General features: G+C 43.8%; 1 protein-coding gene across 2 annotated transcripts in view; it reads left to right on the top strand.

Annotated features, from left to right (window-relative positions):
• MYO10 (myosin X) overlaps positions 1–21,895 on the top strand; it is a 200,700-nt gene that overhangs the window by 141,462 nt on the left and 37,343 nt on the right. For both annotated transcript variants that reach the window (XM_053397125.1, XM_053397126.1), the window contains 2 exons: positions 20,601–20,725; positions 21,201–21,315. In XM_053397125.1, coding sequence (XP_053253100.1) covers positions 20,601–20,725; positions 21,201–21,315 — 240 coding nt within the window. The remainder of the gene's footprint in view (positions 1–20,600; positions 20,726–21,200; positions 21,316–21,895) is intronic.

Below are 21,895 nucleotides of genomic sequence, written 5' to 3' on the forward strand. Positions count from 1 at the left end.
TGCATCAGGGTTTAAAGGAATGTTGGGGTCTGGGTGGGTCGAAGCTTTGAGTAGTTGTCTAGACAGCGCACTGCTCCCCCTTCTCATGTGTAACCGCCATATCGAGTGCTTTTCAAGATGACTCATGAGTTAAGCCAGAGCTTTTATGAGGAACAAGATTCTATAGGATGTGGGAGGTCAGTCGGGGACAGAAAAAGGAGACAATACAAGAACCCTCCTCACCTCTCCTCAAAAGAATGACTAAGCAAAGCCTGCCGTAGACACACAGCTCTGTATTCTGCCTGCCATGGTCTGAAAGGCTGATGACTGATGAATGTTTTAAATGGACTGACAATGTTCATTGCCAAGAGAATGTTTTGGGGTTGTTTTTTTAAAAAAGAAAATCCCTGTCAAAACAACGTACAGTGGTACCTCGGGTTAAGTACTTAATTCGTTCCGGAAGTCCATACTTAACCTGAAACTGTTCTTAACCTGAAGCACCACTTTAGCTGATGGGGCCTTCTGCTGCCGCCGCGCCGCCAGAGCATGATTTCTGTTCTCATTCTGAAGCAAAGTTCTTAACCCGAGGTACTATTTCTGGGTTAGCGACGTCTGTAACCTGAAGCGTATGTAACCTGAAGTATATGTAACCCGAGGTACCACTGTATTGGACAGCAGCAAAAGAAAGATTCAACCTATTTGTGATTATCTTTAGTACGTTACATATTCTTCTTTGGTAGGGGCACCATTGCTGTTTGACAAGGGGCAGAGCGCCCCCCCCTGCCAAAAAAGAAAAGCAATTACCGTATTTTTTGCACCGTAACACTCACTTTTTTCCTCCTAAAAAGTAAGGGGAAATGTTTGTGCGTGTTATGGAGGGAATGCCTACGGGTGGCATGCCTACCGATTTTCCTCCCCTAAAAACTACGTGCGTGTTATGGTCGAGTGCGTGTTATAGAGCGAAAAATACGGTAATTCGTCTGTTAAACACACCTGTAGGTGTAGAAATCATTCAATATGTCAATACAAATGGAAGTCGTTAAAACTGTAGTTGCAATATAAGGGATTGGTATTTGGACTGGAGCGCAATTGAAATTTATAAGATTTTGGAACACAGAAAATAATCAAACCATTAATTCTAGCACGTGGGGGGCAACCTAAATTGTATAATTTGGCATCTTAATGATTGGTATTATTAATTGTATTATAATTTGGCATTGTTATAATGAAGCTATTATTGGATTGTTGTAATTCAAAACTAATAAATTATCACAAAATAAATAAATAAAAATAGTCTGTTAAACCAAAATGCTAAATTGTCGCAGCTCACATTATCGCTCCCCTCTTTCTCCTCCACCTCCAGCACGGCCAAAAGGAGAACATTGCAAGCCTTAGATGTACCTTCTTCTTCTTCTTCTTTGGCGATCCCTCGTAGCCGGGTACAATTGTCTTCCATAAACACAGTTTTAGCAATGAGTCCGTAAGTGACTGTGGAGACCAATTCTGGATCCACACGTCCTTCCACAGTGGGGATATTGGTTTCTGGACAGGAGTTGATCATGGTGTGGATTTGCCAAGCGTTCCTTCCTCTTAGCACATTTCTCCTTTGCGTTCAGTTTGAGTGTCTTCAAAGCCCATGACACCTTTGGTAAAGGCTGTTCTCCAACTGGAGCGTTCGCAGGCCAGTGTTTCCCAGTTGTCGGTGCTTAGACTACATTTTTTTAGATGTGCCTTGAGACAGTCTTTAAACCTCTTTTGTTGACCACCAGCACCAGCACCATTCAAACCCTAAGCTATGGTTAATTCAAGCTGTGGGCTGTTATAAAGTTTGCAAATTCTTCACAGTTGTGCCACAGGAGGAGGGGACAGCATGTGAGCCTGAGGCTTGCTGCAACTCATCCTGAGAGTGCAGAATATAGTTTAGTGTTGCGTGTCTGAACAGAGAGGAGGAACACTTAGATGTGCTGCAACATCACCACATGTGCTCCAGAGTCAGCGAGCAGTAAAAAGCAAGGAGCGGGAAGTGCCCACTGTGGAGAGCAAAGTTGGGTGGCCATGTGTCATGGATGCTTTAGTTGTGATTCTAGGAAAAATTGCCCTCCCTCCTTCCCATTCCAGAGCAAATAAGCATGTCCCTTCACCAGTTACGGGACATTGGTTTTGTAAGGCAATGTCAAAAGAATACCGAAACTCCACAAGATGTAAAATGTGCTGAATGGTTGAGACAGAAAAAAATTGACATTTTCTCTTTTAAGGTGTGTGTTGTGCAGTTACTGGTGTTTGGGCTAAGCACAAGAACTGTGTGATTTGGTTCGATGTCACCTGCAAGAGACTGAGGAGCAGAAATAAATTATTCCCCATGATTGGGAAGCAATAGCTTAGCAGGTTTTTGGAAAGAATCTATGAGCCAGGAGTTATTTTGAGAAAACCTGGTATCGCATTTAAATCATGGAAGGCTCTGAGTGACTCTTGAATGTTTCAGAAACTGGATAGTTCTTGGAAGCAATACTTTTTCAAGTGGGTGGAAGAAGGGTGCGCCTGAGACAACAGAGCAACATTTTTGGAGACTGATAAGCTATGTCTTCTGTGGCAAATTTCCAAGCACAGTTATCCATTAATCTCATAATTTGACCTTCATTGAACCCAATGTCCATGGCGCTGGTTGTTTTTTGTAGGGTAAATACCTTTGTTGGTGTATATCTTATACATCCGCTGTTCTTCCCAGCTCAGTTTTGAATTCAGGATGCAGGCAACCTCTCCAGCTGCCCTTTTCCGTTTCTCTAGAATTACTTTAATATGCAGCAAGTGGTGTTGCATCTAGCTCATTATCTCAGAAGCTCATCACAAGGTTGCAGGAATTCGTAAAAGTGAACCATGAATTAATTTTTCTGTATATATGGATTGAAGCAGCTCGGAAATCTGAGGTGAGAGACGGCAGGAAGACAGACAGAAAGAAAGCTTTCCCGTAGCAGCCTTATATCGTGCATAAATCTCTGAGCTGATTATTTGATGTCAATGGAAGACAATGCCAGTTTTTCTTAGAATGAATTGGTTCTCTGATGTGTAGCTGCTAGGAAATTTGTTAGTCTTTTTCTTAAGTTATTACTTAAGAAGGGGACGTGGGTGGCGCTGTGGTCTAAACCACTGTGCCTCTTGGGCTTGCTGATCAGAAAGTTGGTGGTTCGAATCCCCGCGGTGGAGTGAGCTCCATTTGCTTTGTCCCAGCTCCCAGTTTGAAAGCACGCCAGTGCAAGTAGATAAAATAGGTATGGCTGCGGCGGGAAGGTAGATGGCGTTTCCATGCACTCTGATTTCCGTCACGGTGTCCCGTTGTGCCAGAAGCGGTTTGGTCATGCTGGCCACATGACCCAGAAAGCTGTCTGTGGACAAACGCCGGCTCCCTCGGCCTGGAAGCGAGATGAGCGCCACAACCCCATAGCAGCCCTTGCCTGGACTTAGCCGTCCAGGGGTCCTTTACCTTTTTACCTTAACTTAAGAAGGCACTGAGGTGCATGGTGCCAGTGTAGCAAGGACTGCCCCTCACCTTTTTCAGATTTTGACATTTGGATCTAGATGTTCATGGCCAGGACAAAACAGTGGACCTTGTTAATTCCAGAATCTACTGTTTTAAAGGACATTATTACTACAGTTATAACCCACCCTTCTCGGTTGGAACCCATGATATACATTTATCCCTGCATATTATCCCCACAATAACCCTAAGAGCATAAGAAGAGATCTGACTATCAGATCAGAGGCCCATCTTGTTCTTACCATGGTCAAGCAAATATCTATGAAAAACCCATAAGAAGGACTCTGGGGCAACAGCTTTTTCTCCACTTGTGACTCCTAGCAAGAATTAAGGGGCGCATTGCCTGCGATACTGCAGATGAGCCATCATGCTAAATCTTATTCTCCATGAATTTGTCTAAATCCTGTGGCGGAAAATTCCACAATTTAACTGAGAGTAGAAGTACTTCCTTTGTCTTAAATCTTCAGCTTGATTGGATGACTCTAGGTTCTAGCGTTATCTAAATGAAAATGCCCAAAATGTTGTAACCATCTTTCCTCAGTTGGCACTACAGTGGTACCTTGGGTTACATACGCTTCAGGTTACATATGCTTCAGGTTACAGACTCTGCTAACCCAGAAATAGTACCTCAGGTTAAGAACTGTGCTTCAGGATGAGAACAGAAATCGTGCGGTGGCGGCGCAGCAACAGCGCGAGGCCCCATTAGCTAAAGTGGTGCTTCAGGTTAAGAACAGTTTCAGGTTAAGAACGGACCTCCGGAACGAATTAAGTACTTAACCTGAGGTACCACTGTACTTCCCATCAAATTACTGGGCATAGGGAAGCAGAATTACTTATTGTCAAGGTTAGTACAGTGGTACCTCAGTTGTTGAATGTAATGCATTCTGGAAGACTGTTTGAGTTCTGAAACATTGAAAAACCAAGGCACAAAGAGCTGTCTACAAATTCAGTTGAGAAAATTGAAAAACACACAGCGGAAGCCATTCGACTTCCGAGACGTGTTAGAAAACGGAAGCATTTACTTCTGGGTTTTCAGCATTTGGGTTCTGAAACGCTCATCAACCGAGACATTTGAGAACCAAGGTACCACTGTACCAAAAAGAACAAAAACACACACACAAGGAAAGAGAAAGTCTGGATCTATTGCCTCTGTCATAACCCTTGTGGCCCTGTAGGAAAGGGGAGAAACCACCCTAGGAACTGGGAAGAGACAGATGAAAACTAAACGCTTGCAGCCTTTTTTATTTTTCAGCCAAATTGGGTCTTTTAGTGACTGCCGTATATCCTTGAGCCAGCAAGGAAAAAATCACTTGCCCCAGCCAGAGTTCTAGAACTGCGGCTTCAATTTGGATCATGTTCTCCGTGTTGACATGGTAACCGCTCAAGAAGGTATGCAGGGCCTTGGTGAATAGCCACCAATAAAGCAGAGGGTAGCTTATTCCCTTCCAGCAAAAATATTTAGAGTTCCTAAACTCCCAGGCTAGACTTGGTTCGTTTCAAGCCATCTTGCTTGTTTTATCTCCTCAGGTCTCTTAAAGGAATCCGCTGGCTTCAAAAGCTATTTACATTCTCAGCACTCATAAAGAAAGATTAGCCCTTGCGTTCTCTTGGGTTAGGGAGTATGCAACAGTGGCGGCGGCTGAGCCAGCGCTAGCTAGGCATGACTTCCTCTGAGTAGCAGCAGGAGTGAATTAAAACAAGCATAGCCAAAGATATCACATGAAGGTCTCTAAATACCAGCAGGCTGAAGAAAGAGCCCTGTTTTGTGCGCAAGTTCCAGTGCCTCTGTGTGCTTCATGTGTGCTGCAGCAGCAGCAGCTGTTGCTGCTGTTACAGATGCAGTTTTGTCCTATCGATTAAAAGCTGAGAGAGGACAGAGCTTCACGAAGGTAAGGGAAATCTCTCAGAGACGTAGGAGTTAAAGATGTTTGGCTTTGGGGCTGAAACTGCGATGACCAAGTTTGTCACAAGGAGCATTTAAAGTCGTGTGTTTACTGCAAAGGAAGTCTATTAGCACAGAGAGATTTTTGAAGGCTGCAGAACTTTGGCATTTAAACAAGCAGCTTTTTGTGAGAATGCTTCCACAGTGTACCAAGCTGCTTTCCGGTGGACACAAAAAGGAAACGTGACCAAACGCCCCTGTGCTTCGCTAAAAGGTCATCAATTGCTTTAATGTACCCGTTGCCTGTGATTTCTGTGGAAATGTCCTCTGAATTCCAAGGCAGTTAGAGTTTCTTTTAAAAGTGTGTGTGTGAGAGAGAGAGTGTGTGTGTGAATTAATGCATGCTTTATTTGCAGTACAATTTGTGTAAAAGTTGCAGGAAGGGAGGTGGGTGGGAAACAGTGCCAGATTTACGTATAATCTAAACAAGCTATAGCTTAGGGCCCCACTCTCCTGGGCCCCCCCAAAAAATGTATAGGGGAAAAAACCTGGATGTACATTTCCAAAATGTAAGATAAAAAACAAATAAAATAAAACCTACATACAGTTAGAGCTTAATAATTGCTTCACTTTTAATATACTTAATTGTATTTCAGTTCAACAATTACTTCGATAAAATACATATTTGGTTATGTGCAAATGGCTTTTGTTACCTATTAGGTCCATAAATTACCATCTCGCATATATTCCACACAAAAAACAGCGACAATTTGTTGTTGACAAAGGACAGCTGGACATAGAAAGGGCCCCATTTTACCTTCAGTAGCTTAGGGCCTCATCAAACCTAAATCTGGCCCTGGTGGGAAAGGACGAAAAGCACAAAAGTTGAAAGGGGTTATCGTCCGAATAAGTTTCTTTTATGCATGCTCCCACAAGTCAGAATGCATTTTGCAATCCCTCTGGCAAAACCTGATGGTGCACATTTGTTGAGTCTGGGATGCAGTGCGCCTAGCGGAAGACAGAACAGTTTGCTGCCAGAAGAAGAAGAAGATGACAGAGAGAAAACAACAAGGAAATATTGGGCATGACTAACCTTACAAAAAAAAGAGATGGGGGTTATTTGTTTATTTTCAGGTTCATCCCTGGCATATTCCACAATAACTTACGGGGACCTCACTGGCACTAGAACCTTAAAATATATAAGGAAGAGTTTAAGGCTGTCATCTCCTAAGCATGCTTGCCTGAGTTCAAAGAAAATCTGTTTTTGATAAGATATAAAAATCTGTATCTTGCCTAAAACCACTTTGAGGTTTATATTACAATCAATCCATATGGCAGCAAGAAGTCTGGACTTTCCCAAGACTCTAAATTCAAATTGTTCTATCACTGAGACCCAGGAAGACATTAGACTAAAAGCTAGCTGCATTTCTGCATTAGTATGTGTATAAATCTTTAGGTTTCAGCTGGGGTGAAATAGCATAATAATGATAATACCCACAACATGGTACTATTATCACTATTGGCGTTAAATAGTAGCAGTTGCAAAGAAAGAAAGAAATCACACTCTTCTGTAATGCAGTGTAGCTTATTTCTATATGCTAAGTTACTTTTTGTATTTTCCTTAGCTTTAGGCTAGCAGTGGTGCGTTACATCTGTAAATTGGGATTCAGACTGCAGGTTGAACCATTTAGAAAGCATTTTATAACTAAAGCGGCAAATTACAGTTAAAAATATAGGAAGGATTCGTTGAAATCCTCATAGGAGCAGCGTGATAGATTCTGATCTTAATTGCGTACATCACAAATACTTTTCCAAGTGAGGGAGCCAGGCTAAGGTTGGATGGGTTGGAAGGAAGCTAAGCCAAGGTTTGCTCCAAGAAGTTTGAATGCACTAGGTGGGGCAGAGAAGAATTGGTTCACAGCTGGAAAGGCTGAGAAACAGGAAGGAGTCTAGCAAGGCTAGGGAACAAGGTAGAAATAAGCAAGAGCGAGGTTGGGTTTTGAATCTTAAGTTGCACACTGGGACCAGTGTCAAAACTTTTCATCTTCATACCTTGTTCCTCTGTAGCTTGCTTGGGGAGTTTAAAAAACAAACAAACTGGTTAAGTAAGGGTGTTTGCTTCAGGCATAACATACTGTATTTTTTGCTCTATAAGACGCACCAGACCATAAGACGCATCTAGTTTTTGGAGGAGGAAAACGAAAAAAAAATATTCTGAATCTCAGAAGCCAGAACAGCAAGAGGGATCGCTGCGTAGTGAAAGCAGCAATCCCTCTTGCTGTTCTGGCTTCTGGGATAGCTGTGCAGCCTGCATTCGCTCCATAAGACGCACACACATTTCCCCTTACTTTTTAGGAGGGAAAAAGTGAGTCTTATAGAGCAAAAAATACAGTAATTAAAACAGACCATGGTTCACAAGCCCAACAACAAACCTTGGCTTCGTATCATGGTTTGTTGCCAGAAAACTAACTATGTTTAGTCTGCTGGCCTAGGTTTAGACAAACAAACCACACTTTAGGAAACCATGACTTAGTGTTATGTGTGAACCAGGCCATTATCTCAAGAGGCAGGTCCAGGATTTCCACAGCCTTTGTTGTCCACTCTAGTTACGAAATCAACTACTAATCAGGTACAAAACTGTTTGCCCTAAATTTGTTGCAGTTGCACAGAAGCTTTGGATCTGAAGTTAACGAGGTGACCTTGCCTCACCGTAGTCAGATGTGCAAAAGCACATTGCCGATGAGTTCAGAAGTAAACCAAACACCGTCAATCTCATAGTAATTTTGGTTCATTTTTATCGGGCAAGGGTCAAAAAACGCTAGTGGGGGACTGTTCAAACCACTTGTCAACTTCATGAGGCCACAGTAATTGCGACTGATCCAATCAGAGTGCACCAGATGGTGCTCTGATCACCTCCCTAAGACTCGTAATAATCGTCACATCCAATTTTGAATGAAACTGAGTGGTCTTGCCATCAAAGTGCTTAGCAAATTTCTTACAGCAGACTTTTAATGGGGCTCTTCCAGCAACCCCATTCACCACCTTAAAAAAGTTCTGCTGGGTGGTTTCTCAATGGTGATTGTGAAGTGAGCATTTTGCTGCTGCAGCCGCCACCACATGGTAGCCACCAAAATTTGCTCAAGCCTGTGTTCGGTCGAATTTATTCTGAGATTTTCACCAACTGTGCCCTTGCAACCATCCTTCTTACTCCATTGCCCAGAGTCTCCCAGCGTACCACAGAGACATTAAGGTTCGGCAGTGATGAAGAAGGCACTGAGGAGCAATCCTACCAAGAGATGGTTCCATTCTGCTGTCCCACAGCAAAACCAGTGTCTCTCAAGTGCCGGCCATGTCAACTGGGAAATCCTCCAGAGAACATTTGGGAACCCACCAGATTCCATTTGTGTCCAGGGGTGAACCTTCTTAATCAGTCTCCCACCCAACACAGGAGTAGTCAGCCTCAGACAAAACCTTACCAGGTAATGGTCTGTCATTGACAACAATTCCCTTCCTGTCAAAAACCATACCAAGGTAAAGGTAAAGGGCCCCTGGACAGTTAAGTCCAGTCAGAGGCGACTGTGGAGTTGTGGCGCTCATCTTGCTTTCAGGCCGAGGGAGCTGGCGTTTGTCCACAGACAGCTTTCCGGGTCATGTGGTCAGCATGGCTAAACCGCTTCTGGCGCAACAAGACACCATGATGGAAACAGAACGCACGGAAACGTTGTTTACCTTCCCACCGCAGCGGAACCTATTTATCTACTTGCACTGGCGTGCTTTCAAACTGCAAGTTGGGCAGAAGCTGGGACAGAGCAACAGGAGCTCACCCCGTCATGGGGATTTGAACCGCCAGCCTTCTGATCAGCAAGCCCAAGAGGCTCAGTGGTTTAGACCACAGCGCCACCCACGTGGGAGATGAGAGCTAATGTTAGGCTAATGTACCTTTTCCACTATGTCCTAAGTCAAGGGTTGCCAACATTTTCTGGACCAGTTTCAAATGTTGAGAGAGTGGTACGGGATGCCAGTTACAAAATAGCTGCTATTGGAGGTGGGGTGGATAACACAAAATGGGGAGAAAATGGGAGCGCACATGTACACACAGATGCTGCGTCTGTCTGAGAATGGCAGAGCATTCTTTGGTACCCGGAAAAATATATAAGGTGACCACACACACTTTCATCTCACAGAAATGGCTTTAAAGGTACCTGCATATTTTTCACCGCAATTTTCTTTCTATGAGGCCTAGATACCTTTCAAAAAAATGAAAGCTCAGAGTTTGGAGCATCTGCCTAGGTGCACCAGGGAAAGCCTTTGCAGGCACCAGGTTGGTGACCCTAAATACAATTTTTTTAAGTGCCTACCCCTGCTTGTTCTTCAAAATGTTTCTCGGCATTTTCACAGCTAACGTTAATGGAGATTTGTACATAGAAATTCCTTGAGTGTATAATGCAAAAATTAAAAAAACTGAATTAATAGTCTTGGAAAAATTGATAGCTATATACAGCACTGTTTTTCTAGAAAAAGAGATGTCAGAACTCGCCATGAATCCTTGTTCTCTTACAATGGCAATGGAGCCCACATGAAAGGTGCCAGAACTGAGTTCCAGCTGGAAGGGGGGGGAAAAAGCCCTGGCTATATAATTATCGGATACGCCTCAAATAATTTTGATGGGTATTAATCCTTAGTCATGTAATCATTGGGGACGCGGGTGGCGCTGTGGTCTAAACCACTGAGCCTCTTGGGCTTGCCAATCAGAAGCTCGGCGGTTCGAATCCCCATGACGGGGTGAACGCCCGTTGCTTGGTCCCTGCTCCTGCCAACCTTGCAGTTCGAAAGCATGTCAAACTCAAGTAGATAAATAGGTATCACTCCAGCGGGAAGGTAAACGGCATTTCTGTGCACCTCTCTGGTTTTGCCAGAAGTGACTTAGTCATGCTGGCCACATAACCCGGAAAAACCTTCTGCGGACTAACGTCTGCTCCCTCGGCCAGTAAAGCGAGATGAGTGCCACAACCCTAGAGTCGTTCGTGACTGGACTTAACTGTCAGGGGTCCTTTACCTTTTTTATATATATAATTATTGGATACGCCTCAAATAATTTTGATGAGCATTAAGCTTAGTACAGTGGTACCTCGAGTTACAAACCCCTCAGGTTACAGACGCTTCAGGTTACAAACTCCACTAACCTGGAAGAGTTACCTCGAGTTGAGAACTTTGCCCCACGATGAGAACGGAAATTGTGTGCCAAAAGCCAAAGCACGCCTCTAGTTAAGAACAGTTTCAGGTTAAGAACATACCTCCGGAATGAATTAAGTTCATAACTAGAGGTACCAATGTAATGTAGTCATAACGTTAACAGATGAACAAAGTTTTTCACTCTGAATGCCTATTTTTTTAAAAAAAATGCACCAAAGTAATTATCTTTTGATATGTTTTAATTGTCATCGGCAAATCTCCAGGCCTGCAGCTTTTTAATGGTCTGATAGAGAGATAAAGCAAATGGCTGAAAGAATTTCTCCACTTCCAGAGAACCACTGATAAGTGCCAAGTCGTGTGGGGTGTCAGCTTTCGCAGATGAATGGCTGCCCCAAATTCAGCTGAAAGAACAAGGGTACCCATGGAGAGTGTGCCAGCTACCTCAAATTGTGCTTATTTCAGCTAAAAAATACAGCTCCTCTTGCCCCTGAGTACAGTATGATAGACTCCAGTCCAAACACTGTAAACTAACAGCTCTGTTGGAATAATTCTGACAGGAAAATGTCCAAGTTGTTTTCCTGTCAGAATTATTCCAGCAAAGTGGCTCAAGAAATACTTTTGGATTTCCTGTGGCTACATAGAACCAAATACACCGCTTAGAGATTTTTGAAACATTAAGTGGTATATAAATGTTTTTTACATAAATAAATAAGGGCAGTCCTCTTCATGTTTCCTCAGAAATAAGTTCAGCTGAATTCAATGGGATCCTCACTCTTAAGTACAAAGCACTGTGGGCAACACAACTTAGCCAACATTAAACCCTTTTACATCTCATTAGTTTCAGTAATTTAAATATGTGCTTAAATTAGGGGTGTACAAAGCTGTGGGTTTGTTCCTCTCGTTTTCTGGTTTTTCCGAACTTAATTTCAGTATTCCGCATTTTCACTTTCGATAGTCACTTACCTAAATGACACCTTTTTGCAAACAGTTTCCCCTCACATAATGCATGTTTGTATGTTTTCAAGAATGAGTGCATTTTACTGTGCACTTTCTCCCTGACATAATACACTTTTGTACACATTATTTTGTTGGAGAGCTGTTGCCACAAAATTGGGAAGTGTAAATTTCGAAGGACAGCTGAGTGCCAGTTCATGGATGGTTTTTGTGAGGTGCAAAAATTAAGTTCTTCCCAGCCTTTAGCTTAAACCCCTCCCATGGATATCAGTAGATGCTAAAAGTTTGATGGGAGCGTGTATTAAATGTCATGCCAATACGGACAGCAGATACTAGCACCTGCCGAAAAAGTATTCTCAGAGCTGTTTGCTGACAGCCCATACCTGTGGCTCAAAAGATCCCTGTAAACAGGTGCATATGTTCCACTGAAGGCCAATAAGATTAGGCACTGTTAATCCTTTTTTCTAAACTGGGGGCTAAGTTACACAAAATTCTGCCTTGGCTGTGTTGTGCTGGCTGGCAACAAAGAGACATGAAATGCAGCTGAGGAAAACTCCACCCGACACTTAATCGCTTGCTGTAGGGAGGAGGTTGTATTATTTCTTGCATGCTTCAGCTTAGTACCTCTGAGGCAGTTCCTAAGGAACATGCAAGGTAAGCCTCCATTTCTTCTATTGCATTAAGCTTGGCATCTGAGGAACACGTGGCTTAGGTGCAGACCTAGGTGTTCGTTCTCTGCAAACCACGGTGTACAGATTAAAGTAAGGGTGGCGGGTGCCGATCAGAAGGTTGGCGGTTAGAATCCCCGCGACAGGGTGATAGATAGATAGATGATAGATAGATAGATAGATGATAGATAGATAGATAGATGATAGATAGATAGATAGATAGATAGATAGATAGATAGATAGATAGATATAGATAGATAGATAGATAGATAGATAGATAGATCCACAGTAGGTAGATGTCATGGGTGTGGGTGGCGCTCTGGTCTAAACCACTGAGCCTCTTGGACTTGCCAATCAGATGGTCAGCGGTTCGAATCCCTGCAACGGAGTGAGCTCCCGTTGCTCTGTCCCAGCTCCTGCCAACCTAGCAATTCGAAAGCATGCCAGTGCAAGTAGATAAATAGGTACCACTGAGGCGGGAAGGTAAACGGCATTTCCATGTGCTCTGGTTTCCCTCACGGTGTCCCTTTGCGCCAGAAGCAGTTTCGTCATGCTGGCCACATGACCCGGAAAGCTGTCTGTGGACGAACGCCGGCTCTCTTGGCCTGAAAAACGAGATGAGCGCTGCACCCCAAAGTCAAATTTGACTGGACTGAACCATCCAGGGGTCCTTTACCCTTACCTTTACTAGTTAATATAAGCTATACCAAGACAGAAGATTGCTGCCAGTTGCTCTTTCTAGGTGCGTTCCCCACTTTTTGAACAACGCCACACAATTCTCTGAATGAAGGAAGCCCCCAGCTGTTGTGAGGGTGCCAAGTTGTGTGATGAAAACTAGCAGGTGGCGATATCATTTGATCCCCACCCTTGCGTGCGTAAGGGAGGGAAGGAGACATGGTATTGAGAGATCAGGGTAGAACTAAGGAGCCCTGAATCACATTTAGGATGTGTGAATGCCACGGTCACTAGGTTTTTCAGTCCTAAATCATAGAGTTTGAAATGAAAGGAGCTCTATGAGCTTACCAAGGGGATGGGAATAAATTTGGCCTTTGAATGCTGCCTGACCTTTGGTTTCCTAGCAACACAAAGCTGTTCAGTGGGATATTTTGGAGGTTCCTGATTTAAACATATCAAATATTAGCTTTGTGCTAAGGCTGGCGAATTTCCCATTTTGGCTAAGCTACAGGGAAATATCCAGAATTGTGCCAAATTGTTCGCCTTCTCCTTCCAAAATCTATTGGGATTGTCAGGCACGTGTTTACCTGTTGAATAAAAGCGCCAAGCATCCGATCCCCTGACTGAGTAGCTTTATTAGTGTATCTGGTACCCATTTTGCTCCATGAATTCAGGGACGTTCTCTGCAGGAACAGACTGAAGCATTTCCTTCATGAAATAGGATGGTTTTAAGTTAGTTTCTAGTGTGCTTTCCAATGTGGTTCAGTGGATTGAGCAGAACCAGTGGACAACTGAAATTGTGTTCCTAGTGGATAAGAAAAGCCATCGCAGGTGAACCTTGAGTTCTTATAGGAACAGGCGGGTCACAACCAAGCACAGTGCCTCAGCCATCTACGGTGATCCACCAGATTGTCATTAAAATGCCAGTTACTACTTCTTTGGCGATCACTTGTAGCTGAGTAAGATTGTCTTCCATGAACACGGTTTTAACAACGAATCCATAAGTGACTGTGGAGGCCAATTCTGGATCCACATGTCCTTCTACAGTGGGGACATAGGTTTCTGGGCAGGAGTTGATCACAGTGAGGGTTTACCAAATGAGCCTTCCTCTTAGCACATTTCTCCCTTTCGTCCTGAGTTCGAGCGTCTTCAGAGCTTTTGAATATTAAATAATGAATTGTCTCCTGCTTCTTCCAGCATCTTTAAAGGTGCCCATTTTAACATTTTTGGTTATAATAATAATAATTTTTATTAATTTATTATTTATATACTGCCCATCTGACTGGGTTGTCCCAGCCACTCTGGACAGCTCCCCAAAAAGGTATTAAAAGAACAATAAAACTATTCCAAACTTCCCTTAACGGGTCTGCCTTCAGATGCCTTCTAGAAGTCAAATAGTTGCTTATCTGTCTCACATCTGACGGGAGGGCTTTCCATATACATAAAGATATCTAACTGACTTAAATGGCAAATGGGTAATAAAAGACAGAAGGTTAATACTTGGTTTACAGCTTGCAGTGTCTAGACTACCTAGATACAAAACGCGTTGCACGTTGACATTTGAAGTAGGCGGGAATCTGAATCGGAGAGGTCCAGGATAAGGCAAGATTTGGACAGGAAAACGGAGACTGCTGGCAAAACCTGTTCAGATGGTGTAAATAATCCTCCCTCGCCATGAAATGGAAGTGCCATAAAGTCTTAACGACCTTCGTTTGCATGCCGTGCAAGGGGAGAGTACATCTGTTAGTTTAAGCCAGGGACCTTGTGTTAGGGATGGCACAGTTATTGTTCCGACACGTGGCAGAGACCTCCTGCCCGTTGCAATAAACAAAGATGCCCTGGTCATCCGGAGTTAGGTGGGAGAGGACATCTGCCTCTTAATTAATGTTTCACAGCATGGCTGTGTGTTTGTTTGTGTGTGTGTGTGTGTTTCCCAAATGGACAAATCTGCGACTATCCGAAAGCCTGATTGATTTTTCTTCCGCGGAAGACCACTGACCGATGACAATGTGGCAAAAGCCGGAGAGGACAGATTGAGGCTCTTCCAGCAGGGGCTGTAGGCTTTAATTAGGGTGACCTTAGATGAAATGGCAACAGATTTTTCACAGGTGGGGGGGAGGGACTGGCAACAATCCCAGCTGGGGTCTGGAGACATGCTGCCAGTTTTAGTAAGGCGTGCCAGTCCCAAAGCTAACGTGAAATCTTAAATCTCCCCTTCCTAGCCCTGAAGCTAAAGAACAAGGCACCCCTAAATCTCCTCCCCGCTCCCATTAATTTGAACAGCTTCTGTTTTGAATGGATAGATGGTCACACCACGTCTTTGACTGAATTTGTCATCACTAGCATATCTCACACAAACACAGTTTAAGTCAAATTTTTAGGAGTTTTAGCCTATGAATAAACCTTTCCAATTTGAATACAGTAGTACCTTGGTAGTCAAACGCCTTAGTCGTCAAACAAATTGGCTCCTGAATGTCGCAAACCCGGAAGTGAGTGCTCTGGTTTGCGAACGTTTTTTGGAAGCCCAATGTCCGACGCGGCTTCTGATTGGCTGCAGGAAGCTCCTTCATCCAGCCAACCATCGCGGCCCTTGGGGGGCAAATCCCCTCAATGCTGGCCGGGCAACCATTCAGCGAGGGGGTCCAGGATGCAGTGGGAAGGCCAGGGCCTCAGCAGCAGGCAAGGCAGGATGAGGTAACCCAGATCACCACAGTATAACAGGATGATCTAAGCAAGGAATAGAGCCGTGGAATAGCCTTCCAGCAAAGAATTTTCAGCAAAACCCATATCTGTTGTTTAGAAGAAGCTGCAAAACATAACTCGGCAAGATAGTGCTTGGGAGTTTATTTGAAAGCTACTGTTTTATGGCCCTTTGTTATTTTGACCATTTTAATGGAAACAGTGTTTTGTTGTTGTTTTACTTTATTTGACCACATGAAAAGGCAGGATATAAATTAGTGATGGAAAAATCTTTGGAGGTGCCAATGGCCTTGGGGGTCCGTCCCCCCGTGATAATCATAGGAGGACTGAGGCTGAGAGTGTCTCGGATAGATTTGAACCAGGGATTTCCTGATTAGTCACTACAGAACACCTGACATAAAGACTTTGAAAGTACCAAAATACTCTGTTGGTTATTGTCTAGCCACAAGCCAGGACCATCTACCTCGGAACAATTCACCCCAGGGTTAGGCAGAACTTAGATCAGAATCTGCTGATGGCTATTTGGGTAATCAATAAGGGTTTCTGACATTAATATTCTAACATTAGCAAAAACTAACACACAAACACCCTCAAATAACACCCTCAAAAACACAATACAAACATAACACAAAAACCCTCAAAAAATTACGTTGATAATGGGGAATGCTCAGGGAGGGGGAAAAAAGGAGTGGATTTTTATATTGAATTTGTGAGTTTGGCTATGTACCACTCACAAATCCCCAAACAAAGCCATGTGCTCAGAGGCACCCTTTTCCTTAATTCTTTGTGCATATCCGCAGACCTGAGTCACAATTTTGCATTGGCTCTGGTTGGTAGACCTCAGGGTTCTAGCACAAAACATGACTACAAAGTAGAGCCTGATGACTGCCCACCTCTGCGTCAAACTACCCAGATCACATGTGTTCATAGCTGGGGCATGGTGAAGAAAATGCCGTGTAAGCAAAGAGCTGCAGATTACTCAAGCAAGGAGGCTGAGGCATTACGTAGTGATGGAAGGCAACCCCCCCTACACACACACACACACGCACACACACAGCAACTTGCAAGCCAGTCTGACTTGGAGAAGAACCCACATTAGTAATGAATAATCCGACCCTCAGTTTCCTTTGGGTTGCAACTGCTTGCTACCTACAGTTGGCTTGTAAATTAAACCCCGGGCAGAAGAAGTGGGTTTTAAGGGGGAGGGAGTCCTGTCCCTGAGAGCCACAACTCAGAGACACACCAATAGAAAAAAAACACAAGGTAAGTTTCAGATATTTCTGTCTTTCAGTCTTGTTCCCAGTGGTAGTGGTCAGGTTCCAAGAGATGTCTGAAGAACGTGGTTAGTTAGCTCTTGTAGTTTAATTATGATAATCACCCTCTTTCAGTTTCCCTTTATTAATAATATTTATGAAATTAACATAAATAAATAAGAATAGAAATGTGCACCCCACCCCCAAGACCATTCCATCATAACCATAGGGTAAAGGTAAAGGGACCCCTGACCATTAGGTCCAGTCGTGACTGACTCTGGGGTTGCGACGCTCATCTCGCTTTATTGGCCGAGGGAGCCGGCGTACAGCTTCCGGGTCATGTGGCCAGCATGACTAAGCCGCTTCTGGCGAACCAGAGCAGCACACGGAAACGCTGTTTACCTTCCCGCCAGAGCGGTACCTATTTATCTACTTGCACTTTGACGTGCTTTTGAACTGCTAGGTTGGCAGGAGCAGGGACCGAGCAACAGGAGCTCACCCCGTCGCGGGGATTCGAACCACCGACCTTCTGATCAGCAAGTCGTAGGCTCTGTGGTTTAACCCACAGCGCCACCCGCGTCCCACCATTGTAACCATCCAACCTCCCAAAATTGCAACACCTCTTGCGATGGTTTGACCCCTTCCCGTTTTAACAGTACAAATTCTACAAACACCCTGCTATCTCCTCAAAATCATTTCTCCAGCAAATTCCCTGCCTTGCCTTAATGGCACATGTTAATTTATCATTAATAGCTATATCCCACACCTCTTTATACCATTCTTCTGTTTTATATTCTGCTTGCCCCTTCCACTTCCTAGCAGTTTTCCCATTTTTCCCTGTTTTAGCCATTGCCCCGTGTTACTAAGCAGCTCCTTTTCTCTTACCCATCTCTGCAGCACAGAGCCCAAGAAGCTGTTGCTCTTGTGTCTCTCTCATTTGCATCCTTTTCTGTGCAGCCCCCACCCCATCAGAAGCCAAAGCCACACCAGGGCTAATTATCCTCAGAAAGGGAGGGGTTGCCATGGCGACTGAGCACTTTTTAAAGCACCAGGAATAGTCTTCATCATTGTTCAGTGTGCACGGAAAAGGTCAGCACGGAGGTTCCTTTCCGTATGAATTTTGGCCTCCTTGCTAAAGAAGAGCGAGTTGCGCTCGCGATGCCGCTAAAATGGTGAGTTGATAACTGAGCTTTATGACACCACTTGTTATGAGTCGAGTTCTTCGGTTCTCAGCTTGCAAGAACGGACACGGCAAAGTATTTCCACGGGAAAGGGACTTGTGGGAAGCAAAGGAGATTTTTCTCTCAGCTACAAAATTCGTTGCTGTTGCAGAGAGAGGTGTTTGAAAGTTAAGACTCGAGTGATGTAAACTGGCTGTTCCGTTTCATCTCCAAATATAAGTGTTTCGATGAATAGAAAATTAGCAGAATTTGTCTCCCTGGTGGGCTGACATGACTTTGATATTGTTGGGTTCAGATCTGCTCCGCTCATGCGTTGTACGGTCCTGAGATTTATTTCATAGGGAATTGGAACCTGCAATTAGGAAAAAATGCAACTTTATCTGTGCTTTATATGAAATATATTCTTTGAAAAGGTTTTACATGAATCAGGTTTGTTACAGGGAAGCATAATTATTAGGGAGAAGTGACGATCGCACCCAGTGTATTGAAACATACTTCCTTAAAGTATTTTGAGCAAGTGGCCTCATCCTGATCATAGACATGTTTGATTGCATGTTGAAAATGTAACTTATTATTGAACGTGAATGTTTTCGTAAGGCAGAACGCATGAGTAACTTCATTTAACTACGAGGACGGCTTCCAAGGTATCAATTAATCACATGAAGCTCAACATTGGAGTTCCACATGAATTTTATAGTGGAAACTTGAAGTGTGCTCACTCCCTGCCATGTGAACTCATATATACCCCACAAAATACTTTTCAATAGCCTTGCCAGATTTAATCGTAAATATAAGAAATCATTTACTATTCCTTTTTAAACTATAGTTATCTGAAATTGATAGTAGACAGTAAATGTCTTTACCGAAAAGAAAGGCAGCAAAAAAAACCCCACGACTAAAAAAAATTACATGTTACTTTAGTGTCCTTTTTTAAAAATGCCCCCCCCCCCATTTTTAGTTGGAATATTTAACATAATTTGTCTCCTGACTTTGCATTCTTAAATCAATTTTCTGTCCAAGGGGCTGTCTGTAGAACACACTTCATTGCGCCCTGAATACCCCGTCCCCCTTTTTAAAGGAGCATTTTTTTGTATAAATAAGCTAATTCTCAGCCGTTCCTGAAGGAATTAAGCCCATATTTTGTGTCAGTGGCATTTGACTCGCAAGTGGGATTTGATTACCTCTTGGGAATACAAATCAAGGCATTTAATTTTCCCCAAAGGCTCGCAGCAGTTCCTTTAGAGATGCTATTATATTGTATCATTGCCAAAGCTCTTTTATACTCTGCCATTACTGTCAACAGTTTGGAATTGCTAAATAGCAATGAAGGGGAGTGAGATGGGATTGCTGATCGGATTAAGTAGCGACTAAGGCTCTAAATGGGGGGCTGGGGGATTACCTCTGTAATTGTTCCTTTGGTTTACTGCCTTTGGAGGCCGGGTTGCTACCTTCTCTTAATTGGCCCTGTTGCTGCGCCTTTAACAACAGCCTAACACACATCTTTTTTAACCACCTGTCTCCTTGCCTCCCCAAAACCCACCTACTCAATTTCTGTATCTCAGGCACAAACGTAAAGGCATTAAAAAATAAAAAATCAAGCTCAGAGCCCCATTCTGAAGAGGAAGGGAACTTAATAGTCCTTAAAACTGATGCCATTTTACATTTGTGTATTTGTGTACAGATACCAGAGCACAAATTTTACCATTCTCTCATGGTGCCTGAAGTGTGTGAAGTGTAAAAGGCTGGTCTGTGTTCTCCCTTTAAAGGTCTCAGAGGCTGGTACTGCCTTATTTTCCCTGTGGTTGAGATTTTAAAAAGCATTTACATGTGTGAATCCACATTTGACAAGGGGTATGCATCTTTTGAATTTAGGCATTTTTCTCCACAGGGCTCATCCTAAGTCTCATACTTGTAACCAGTGTTAGAAATCCAGGTATATAAACTAATCACCAAATGGCACCTACGTTATGGATGCCACAATGACATTAGGCGCCAGGGTTTTTTGGTTTGGTATTGCAATTGTGGTGTTGTTTTTGCTGCTGCTGCTGCTATTCCATTTCATATTTTAAAGAACAAATCTCAAAGCAGTTTACAACACATTGAGACATCAAATAAAACAATCTAAAATGAAAAAACCCCCAAGCTTCAAGGAAAATACAGTGGTACCTCAGGTTAAAAATGCCTCAGGTTACAAATGCTTTCGGTTACAAACTCTGCTAACCCAGAAGTAGTACCTCGGGTTACAAATTTTGCCGCAGGATGAGAACAGAAATCACACACCATCAGCAGGAGGCCCCATTACCAAACGCGCGCCTCAAGTTCAGGACGGTTTCAGGTTAAGAACGGACCTCCGGAACGAATTAAGTCCGTAACCCGAGGTACCACTGTATCTCAGATCCTCCTTCTCCAAGTGACAATTTGCTTTCCCTAGTCGCCAACTTGGCATGCAGAGATCTCCACGTAGACCCATGCTAGTCGCAATACATGCCTGGCACCTGGCTAATTTTGAACATTGCTTATAAAGTCACCTTTATCTGTTATTTATCAAATGTCACTGACTGGTTTTTTGTTTTGTTTTTTCAGATGCCCGACCAGTTTGATCAGAACGTGGTGTTGAACCAGCTGCGATACTCTGGAATGCTTGAGACTGTGCGGATACGAAGGGCTGGTTTTCCAGTGCGGAGGCCGTTTCCGGATTTTCATAAAAGGTAAGCCTACCTTTTGTTTAGGGACACGGGTGGCACTGTGGGTTAAACCACAGAGCCTAGGACTTGCCGATCAGAAGGTCGGCGGTTCGAATTCCCGCGACGGGGTGAGCTCCCGCTGCTCAGTCCCTGCTCCTGCCAACCTAGCAGTTCAAAAGCACGTCAAAGTGCAAGTAGATAAATAGGTACCGCTCCGGCGGGAAGGTAAACGGCGTTTCCGTGCGCTGCTCTGGTTCGCCAGAAGCGGCTTAGTCATGCTGGCCACATGGACCTGAGCTGTACACCGGCTCCCGCAGCCAATAAAGCAAGATGAGCGCTGCAACCCCAGAGTCTGCCACGACTGGACCTAATGGTCAGGGGTCCCTTTACCTTTACCTTTTGTTTGTTTGGGTGTTAAGCATTTTAGATGAGGTGTGTAGTCCAAGTCAAGCTTTTTCTTTTTAAAGGGAAAATCACCTTGGTTTTTTTGTTTCCCCAGATACAAAGTGCTGATGAGAAATTTGACTCTCCCTGAAGATTTAAAAGGAAAGTGTGCTGCCTTCCTTCATTTGTATGATAGCACAAGCACTGAATGGCAGCTTGGGAAATCCAAGGTATAAGAGACAAGAATTCCTGATGCAAAACTAGATAGCTGTGTTGTTGTTGTGGATTAACATACAACTGGAGCTAGATCTTGCCAGGTGACTTTGCCTCAGTTCCTAAGCCAGCAAAGCTTGGTATATTTGTACCTATATTAGCAAACAGCACAACTCCCCACCCACAAACCCACCTGTGGTCTAAACCACTGAGCCTCTTGGCCTTGCCAATCGGAAGTTCGGCGGTGCGAATCCCCACAATGGGGTGAGCTCCTGGTGCTCTGTCCCAGCTCCTGCCAACCTAGCAGTTCGAAAGCACGCCAGTGCAAGTAGATAAATAGGTACCACTGCGGCGGGAAGGTAAATGGCGCTCTGGTTTCCGCCGCAGTGTCCCGTTGCACCAGAAGTGGTTTAGTCATGCTGGCCACGTGACCCAGAATGCTTTCTGTGGAGAAATGCTGGCTTCCTCGGCCCGAAAGCGAGTTGAGTGCCGCAACCCCATAGTCACCTTTGACTCGTGTGCTTAGGGGAGTAGGACATCCCTAATACTGCAAGCCTCCCCTTCTCTAAGAAATAGAAAAATGGATCCATCTTGAAG

Source organism: Podarcis raffonei, chromosome 7 (genome assembly GCF_027172205.1).
Source record: "Podarcis raffonei isolate rPodRaf1 chromosome 7, rPodRaf1.pri, whole genome shotgun sequence".
Lineage (NCBI taxonomy): Eukaryota > Metazoa > Chordata > Lepidosauria > Squamata > Lacertidae > Podarcis > Podarcis raffonei.